The sequence below is a fragment of the Amblyomma mixtum genome, chromosome 7 (assembly GCF_055824585.1).
Source record: "Amblyomma mixtum isolate Tamu chromosome 7, ASM5582458v1, whole genome shotgun sequence".
NCBI lineage: Eukaryota > Metazoa > Arthropoda > Arachnida > Ixodida > Ixodidae > Amblyomma > Amblyomma mixtum.
Window position 1 is genome coordinate 9,440,878 of NC_143018.1, and position 8,818 is coordinate 9,449,695.

At 47.4% G+C, this 8,818-nt stretch overlaps 2 protein-coding genes across 3 annotated transcripts in view; one reads left to right on the forward strand and one right to left on the reverse strand.

Moving 5' to 3' along the window:
* LOC149334940 (SLIT-ROBO Rho GTPase-activating protein 1-like) overlaps positions 1 to 3,446 on the reverse strand; it is a 31,134-nt gene extending 27,688 nt beyond the window's left edge. For both annotated transcript variants that reach the window (XM_089551598.1, XM_089551599.1), the window contains exon 1: positions 3,023 to 3,446. In XM_089551598.1, the coding sequence (XP_089407724.1) occupies positions 3,023 to 3,092 (70 nt within the window). In that variant the 5' untranslated portion in view covers positions 3,093 to 3,446. The remainder of the gene's footprint in view (positions 1 to 3,022) is intronic.
* Positions 3,447 to 3,911: 465 nt separating this feature from the next.
* LOC149334941 (optic atrophy 3 protein homolog) lies at positions 3,912 to 5,340 on the forward strand. Its single transcript, XM_089551601.1, has one exon. The coding sequence runs from the start codon at positions 4,050 to 4,052 to the stop codon at positions 4,761 to 4,763; it is 714 nt and encodes a 237-aa protein (XP_089407727.1). The 5' UTR covers positions 3,912 to 4,049; the 3' UTR covers positions 4,764 to 5,340.
* The last annotated feature ends 3,478 nt before the right edge of the window (positions 5,341 to 8,818 follow it).

The following is an 8,818-nucleotide window of genomic DNA, read 5'->3' on the forward strand; positions in this document are numbered from 1 at the left end:
TCCATGGCCTTCTTCCCAGCTCTGCCAGAAGAATGTTTCTACGAATGATACACTGCAAAAAAATAAGGAACTAGGTTTTTTAACGGTTTGCCCTAGAGGTTAACATAAAATGATTCAACAGGGTTACCTTAGATGTGCGAGTGACCGCCCACTAAATGGTCTTGCACACAAAAATGCAGATGCTATTTAAACATTTCCCCGCCCTCTTGTCAGTTAAAACAAAAGAGCTTAACATTACATGCTCCACATTGGTAAAAGGGTGTGCATGATGAATTTTTAAGAGGTTGAGATACAAATTTTTTTCCGAGTGTATTTTTGCACTGGAATAATGTGTAAGACATAAGTAAGCATGGAGCACCGTGTGCAATTCACATACGGTCAAGTAATAACTTGTAATTTAGTTTTTTCCCTCACACAATTTTGGTTTCAGCAGCCAAACAATGATTGCGATGACACAAGTGAGCATGAGATCACATAAGGCACACAAACACTGCAATATAATAGCTCTTTATCCAGTCACTGTCACTCCAACTTCTGCAGCAGTTTAGCGTAAAAGTTGGCATGAATTAAAACAACAAAGCAGCAATTATACTGCAGCTTTTGCACGCCTCAAGCAATCTGATACTCCAATGTGACGTCGCAAACAATCATTCGGCATCCTGAAACCAAAACTGAAACTACTGAGTAAAAAAAATTCAATTACTAATTATCTACCGGATGCTGGCAAATTTCATGCAGTGATCCATGTTCACCAATGTGATATGCATTTTTCCAAAGCAAAAACACACTAGGAAAAATTTTGTGTCCCCACCCCTTACTACAGTTTCCCCACTAAACTAAAGTTTCCCACAAGCAGTTCTAAGTGCAATAAACCTACTGCAAACATTAAGCAGAGAAAATTGCAAGCATGACACAGTGCACCACCTGGAAGTGGCAAGAACTATAGACGAAGCTCTAAAAAACCAAACAAGTAAAACATATTCTGTGCCCCTCCCCCTCCAATCTGGGCTCCGAGATTCAATAAAAAGTTTCCTCTTGATTATTTTCTTCTATCAAATTTTTATCTATCTATCGAATCTATCAAATTTGTTTGAAAGTGAGAAGCTAATTTCAATCAATCTTGACATAAAGCGCCTCACACCCAGTGGTCGTTCACATGCAAAACACAGCTGAAAGTGGATGAGTTAGCTACAAAGAGAAGTGCAGCTTTATATCACACCCCCGCTTGCATCAAGCCACCTGCACAGCCCCCAACCACATATGTCATTTAGTTTTTAAGTTCTGTTATGACAGAAGCAGCACCACAGTAGTATGGATAAAATCACAGCACAGAATGAGCACAGCATTCCTGAAATGGCATTCATAGGTTCCACACCACAGCCACAACTAGCCACAAATACTCATTTTATAATGCTCGCCAGGACACCTTGAAGTGACAGCTTCAAAGAAAATGTTCCATATATCCTTATAACCATGCTAGCCTGAAGAAAAATTAAAACATAACAAGCTCACAGTTTGCAACGCATGTGCCTTGAATGCTGAGCTCAGGAAAAAAAAAAAGTCAAAGCTCCCACACAGATTTTATCAAAGAGCTTGCGTACTCGCACAATTAGAGTAGGAGCATTCATGGCCACATTAAGTTTTCTTTTTGCTATCTGCAGCAATAAGCTGTGGTTCAAAGACCACGAAACTATGAACTTCATTAGCCGAGCTAGTTGAACAGTTCAGAATACACATCATTCACTTCTTTGCTTGATTATGGGTTAAAAAAAAGGGCATTTGCCCTTATAAAACAACAAAACAAATACAACAGTGCCAGAGATTACAGTGATGCTAGCCTTGAACCTGATAATGGGGACATTGAACTGCAACAGCAAGAGACCGACGGAATGAGAAACTGGCTATCCTGTACTGGCACACATCGTACAGCGTACAATGAGTACAGGTACTCTCCACGAAAAGAACTCCAAATAACAAGAGTTTGCGACAGGCCTTGCTCGTCGGCATGTCAACACATAGACCGACAGGTTTCGCATGAACAGCTGTCATCGCAACAACAGCTGTGGCCTGGAGGCCTTTCCACTAATGTCATTGTTATATGTGATTGATTTCCGCCTAGGCACCCAGACGACACCAACTGTACTACACTGAATTCCTGAGACATGCATGCTGTCTGCTCTAAAAGGTTCAAACGTGGCTGTGGTGACCTATTCCACCTGGTGACATAAAATAGGTGATTCTCTAAGCATCATCTGCACCCAGAAAAAACAATATAGACTACTTTGTACACACAGCTCCGTGTTTTCTGCAAAGCATGGGTGGGTTCGTTTTGTCACTTGAAAACTAATATGTGGCAAGAACTGAAAATTATTCTGTTTCTTGCAGTGGACAAATGCCATGAAAACGCTGAATTTTACATTCTATTTTGCAATGCTTATGTTTCCAGCAGATTTTTGAAAGTATCAAGAAGTACTACATCCTATTAGCATCCTTTACCTCGACATCAGTCTTTCTCAGCATCATCCTAACTTCCAGAGAGCAACGGCGGTTTTTGTTTTTGTCTGTGAACAGAGTGGTACCCTCGCACATCGCGGGATGCTAAGACGCGTCCCCCTACCCAGCTCGCGCGGCTCGTCGCGTGTTGAGAGATTTTTGACCCACGCGGAGCAAAGCCAACACATCAGAAAATGACGCCGTCTACAAATAGCGCGCGCGCGGGCGCGCGACAAAGCGGCGGGCCGCGGTGACTAAAAGGCGTTGCTGCTTGATTTGTCAAGATGTGCGCCTTGTACACTTTTATTTGTTTGATCGCGCACAAGGATATCACGCTGCCGTTGCTCGGAAAAAAAGCTTCCCTTCAGCGGCGATCGCATGGGCGCGCACTCGACTGACTGCAAGCGCGGTGCGTTCCGCAAGGTCTCAGCGTCGACGCTGGTCGCTGTCAGGCGTGGGGTGGGAGGGGGATCGCGGACAAAGAGGTGTCCGCGCCACGGGTCGGGACCCGCGCTGGTGACGCACCCACCTTTGACCTGCTGTTCGAAGAGGCCGAGCAGCTCGCGTTTGCCGGCCGACTTCTTGTAGTCGGCCGTCATGACGGGGTCAGGATCGCGGGCGTGTCGGGCAGGAAATGGGCCGCAGGAGCCGCCGTCGCATCCGCCGCAGGAAATGGGGAGCCCTCAGCAGCTACGCTTGGCGTCCTTCGTCGACTGCGTGAGCACGGGAACGCGCGGTCGTGACCACGACGACATGCTTCCCTCACTCGATTGTGCACCGAGCTCGCGCTGTAGCCGCCGCAACGCGTTGACTTGCTCGGGATGATGTGCTCACGACACGGGCGTCCGCGGGAACATCAAGAGCGGCGGCGGCGTCACTTTCTCGGGGCCTGACAACTTTGCAGGCGGCAGCCATTGTCCGTGCGAGCAGTCGCGGCGCCACCGGAAATTCCGTCACGCGAGCGTTTTCACGTGACCACGGCAGTCGCATGATTCTACGTCCGGGCGTCCGGATACCCGGATTTGAAAGAGCGCGGTCCATTCGTGGAGAACTCACCGTACACAAAGCACACAAAAAAGCGAAAGGTTGCAATCACAGAGTTTCTTACTATTTAGAAACTCTATGGGCTATAATGAAAACATCACCGCAATACATCAACCACTTCTTGCTCCCATTATCATGACGTACGTCGTTTAACTTTTTTTTTCAGTGACAGATCAACTGCTCAGCACGAGAGCACAGACCGCAAGGCAGCACCCCGTCTTGCGTTACTGCTGCTCGTCCGTCATTTCTCTCGCATGATGTAAGAGGTATAGTTTTTTAGCTAATCTATGATCGCTGCCATGGAGGAAGAAAATGATCGTTACAATGTAACAACATTTATCATCATCATTGACAGCCTTGATGCGACCAATCCGATCCAATCCAAATCTTGTGACCTCGTCCCGCCTGCGGAGGTGAGACGAGGCAAGCAGCGGCGTGTTCGTAGATAGAACCAGCGCAAGAAGGGAACTAAGTCGATTTGTTCGTGCTTGTGGCATGACTGGTGGTTCGCCATGGTCGTGGCCGCGTTCCCGATCGCCAAGCTGGCCGCTCTGGCCTTTCGGCAGCTGAGCAAGCCGCTGGCCAACCGGATCAAACAGCGGGCCAAGACCAGCCACTTCTTCCGCACATACGTGTGCATGCCGCCGGCGCAAATCTACCACTGGGTCGAGGTGAACGTCAAGATGCGCATCCTGAACCTGGGCAAGCCCACCGAAGTGCCCAAGCTCAACGAGGCCATGGCTATTGAGCTGGGCGCCGAACTGCTGGGCGAGATGATCATCTTCGGGTCGGCCGCCGCCACGCTGATCGCCGAGTACATGCGCCAGGCGCGCAACGAGCGCCATCGCGAGAACGCCAAGGAGGAGAAGCAGCTGTGTCTCGAATGCGAAGTAAAAGACCTGCGGCTGCGCGTCGAACAGCAGGAGGCACAGATCAAGCACCTAACCAGGCTAGCCGGAACCCACCTCGTCCCGCCTCCACCTCCGCGGCCCCCGCCACCACCGGCACCTCCGGCGTCGGAAGTCGCGACGGGGGGCAATGTCAAAGCCCCCGAATCGAAGGACGTCTCAGCGGACCCCGATCATAAGAACCTTGAACCGAAGAACGTCGCAGTGGATCGCACCAAGGCGACTGCGGCGGCGGGCAACGTAGAATCCAAAACGCATGTTGTAGGTCGCGCCTTGGACGATGCCACGGCGAGCCTGCTAGGGAAGACTCTCTCGTAGCTGTCGTCAGGCGTGGCTGACGCTTCCGTATCATCTTGTGCCTCCTCGTATCCCGCATCACAAACCGCTGGAGTATCTCACGGAACAGCGTCGAGCAGCCTACCTCAGTTGCCCCATTGAGTGACTTCGCGCGTGTTTATACAAAAGGCTGGAGCTACGTTGTCCACGTTTAGTTACGCACCCACGGTTATGCGATCTCTTTCTCCCGTGCTTTCTCGTGGCGACGACGGCATTCGGTGCAGTCCGCGAAGGCGCCAAAGCGTGCGCTAGCGAGCCTGGACAAGTCTTTCATTTGTAGGTAAACGTTGGGACAGATGTGTAACTGATAAGTTCCTGTGAACATGGTTTTTTTCGCCGATACAATTATGCGACGTTAGAATGATGCTAGCCATACGGTAAAGATGGTGTAAGCTCTGCTTCCTTTGCACGCTGGTCCTGCAGAATGTTATAGGTAGTGTGCTGCAGTGAAGAATTGTCGCACGTGATTGTAGTGTAAAGACGAATGGTCTTGTGCTGATTCGGGAAATTTAATAAACGTCTTCTTCATTTGCTGATAAAAGATGAGGTGTGAACTGGCGCTGTGTGTGGTACCGTGATGCATTTCATCATCATCAGCCTGACTACGCTGTCTGGTCAGTTTTGCAAGTCCATTGAATTTGCCAGCTTCAGTCACTCTTTGGAGATCCGATAGCCCTTTGAAATAGCCGAGGGAGGTGCAAGAAAGCCTCCTTCCTGAACTGCTGCTTCCACCATGCCACACCAGGTGCACACAACAGTCCGGTGCCCAAGGAGCCATAATTGCAAAGGTCCATAGACTATGGTTAAGCAGAAGAAGTGTCATGCATCATGTTGGACAACTTATGGCGATTTCCACTGGTCGTGCTGGAGCAGCTTTTCTTGCTCCGTGATGACAAATTCGAGTTGCGCTGGTCGACCTGGACCAACCGCGCGAATTCCGCTGGTCGTTTGGAACAACTCCATTCAATACGGAGCGCACTAGGTTGATCCGCCGACCAGCGGCAGATCTCACCGGAACTTGTAGTCGGCAATGTCGTCACTTCAGAAACAAACGTGATTTTTGGTTATTTTTAGCGCGTGCAGGAATGTCAGCAGGAAACACTGAGCGCTGTTTCTTTCACGCGCGTTTTGTGTGCATATGTCATCTGCGTCATTTGCATCATAGCGGTTACAACCCTCAGTTATGGCATCGCATGGAATGGCAATAGTCCTCCCGTTGTCTGATGAGAGCTCGTCGGAATCTGAGTCCGAGCACTCAGACAGCAGCAGCGACAACGAAAAGTACTTCTTCAAAGCATTTTTCGAGAAACATTTCGCAGAAGCCCCTGCGAAGCACCCTAAAGTGGTGGACTAGGTGAGTTCGTAAACCGTCGCACCGTAAACCATTCCGTACAGCAAGCACTCTGCAGACATGCGATATATATTCCTTTATGAACTTACCTAGAGAACAACTGTGCTCCTCATTGCCTACAAGGTTCACCAAAATGCGATGCACCTCAAGCGTAACATGAACAAAACGACTGGTAGGTTCCATCGCGAAAGAAGTGCTTGTTCACCGCTATTCTCGCCGCGTCTCATCGTCTGCTTGGCGTATTTTGGCGCCAGAATCACCAGACCTCCACTTCCGGAACCAGTACTTCCGCTGCACGTTCTGCATGTTCCGCTGGTTGACAACGGTCGCTGTCGTTCGAGGTGGTTTGGAGCGTTCTTTTGCGATTCGAGCGCCTCGCTTCAGATCCACCACTGGATTTCGCCATTAGGTGGCTGCTATGAGTGATCCTGGATTCAGAGGGATTAAACATTTCAGACAGCTAAAGACAAAACTACCCACTTTTCATCATCCGCATGTCCTGGCTACATGGGAAACTGGACGTGTTTGTCGCATTTTTGCAGCGATGTTAGTGAATAGAAGCTGGCCTTAATTCTTTTTCATAGTTTTCTTACAGTCCACCGCCAGCAGACATCTGCAGTCAACATTTCACGTCTAAACACGTTAGTCCAATGTGTTTCACCACATTGCTATAATTTGCTCTCCTCTTCACAAAACTCAAAAGCCCGTTGGTGAAGGGATCAGAATCAACTATTATTGCACGTAAACAAGATGCGGAAAATGAGGCATCATGTATAGAGACAGCAACGAGAAAGGTCTTATCCTATCAGTACAGGTGATACACAAAAATTCAAAATTAAAGTTGGTAAGAGCTGATCAAATCTCAAAAAGTAATTATTGGCGTACATATGAAAAGAGAAGAGAACAAATTACTCAAGCTTGGTAAAAGTATAGATTACCAAACATATACAAAATTGCAACTGTGATAGAGATCAGCGTCACGGAATTTTACATTACAGAAAGGAACAGTGCAGACACAGGACGATGAACGTGGTCGACACTGGTGCTGTCCTATGCCCACCGTCCTGTGTCTGAGCTGTTTCTTTCCATCATGTCTAACCAACAAGCCTGTAGCAGTACCTTTGTTAAAATGAAGAGATTTTAACTGATTCAATGGGACAAGACTTTAAATTAGTTGGCTCCGAGTTCAATTCTGGAACTGATGTGAAATTAGGACTGAAAATTAGCTGTTGTTAATTTTAGACTTAGGTAGTGACAGACTGTTCATTGTTGCAAAATGGATGCAGGCAATATGAGGAAACTGGCTATTGTATAATAGAGGTGTGAGAGGCTTATTATTATTGCCTTTATGTATGAGAATAGCAAAAGTTGAGTAGTTTAGTTTTTGAATGCAAAGTATATTATGGATGTGCACTTGAGAACTCATCCTCTGTAGTGATTCGCAGTGCGTGATTCTGTTTGTGCTGAAATAGAGAAAAGCACTTTGAATAGGTTTTGCCCTAAGATAAAAAACTGCAAATTGGATGACTGTGAATGAATGCATAACAAAGAACTAAGATATATCCCTAAAATGAGTTGTTTACCCACTTGCGCAATGTATCAGCAGTATAAATACAATGTGATCACATTTTTGGTTTGCAGACTGGTACTGTAAAGAGCCAAACGGATAAGCAGGCAAGTGTCGGGTTCTCATAGAACCCAAGAACCCAATTACAAACGTGTACAAACATGTTTCAGCTGTCACTAGGCACTTTCAAGGACTTTACAGCTCATTTCCAGAGGCTTTCCGTTTTTACAAATGCTGCATGGCAACAAATAAATTTGTGAAAGTGGGACATTTTACAGTGATGAAGCATAGGGAATATTTTTTTTAGCCAACAATACAGCTGTCACCATAGTATGTTGCAAGCAAATACCTTCACATTCATTTGCTGGTCAGCGAGAATATATTACCCAAGCGTGCTTGGTCGACACCGCCTAGAAGAGGTAGAAAGCTTCTGCAAGACCTCCTTCCTTTTCAGGAGCCTACATCACAGCTACGAGGTGGTATTGTAGCCTGCAAGTGCCTCGCTATGAAAGACGGTCGTGTGAAGTTCCACCTCGCTTGCATAACGTCACTCCGGCGTGCGAAGGCCTTGCAACTTTGTTGGTTTGGCCCAGTATAGGCATTGCAGTAGTATTTATTGGGGCCTGGGGGGCACAGCACACCTTTCCATGTCACTTCTTTGAGACTGCGCAGCACATAGTTCCCTGCTGTCCGCTTTCCGGTTAAAGAGTGGTTGATGAGTGTCGCGCGTCAAAGCAGCGCTGGCAGCGCCTCCATCAAAATGCGCCCACGGCCTCTTGCTTTAGCTCTGGCTGTTCATTAAAGTACCTTTCTCTATTCAGCGCTCGTCAAAAGAACAAAGCAGGTTGAATGGATCTTCTCATGATCTTCTGCATCAACCGCCGACTTTGAAAATGGCGGCGAAACTTAGAGCAGCTGTATAAAAAAAAAAAAACGGGCTAAACGAAGCCGAGATGGAGCAAAACGCTATCGATATAATCTAGTCACCATAATTTACGCTAGTATGGCTGCTACTTTAGCAAAAAGATTTGTAGCGAGGAAAATAGTGATTATTACTAAACCAGAGGAGGCTTAATCGCCAATGGCTGATGATGATAAGAGCGACGTCCCAGTGTTGCT

Excerpts from the sequence above, each read along its gene's own strand:
- LOC149334941 (XM_089551601.1), top strand. The coding sequence starts at position 4,050 with ATGGTCGTGGCCGCGTTCCCGATCGCCAAGCTGGCCGCTCTGGCCTTT.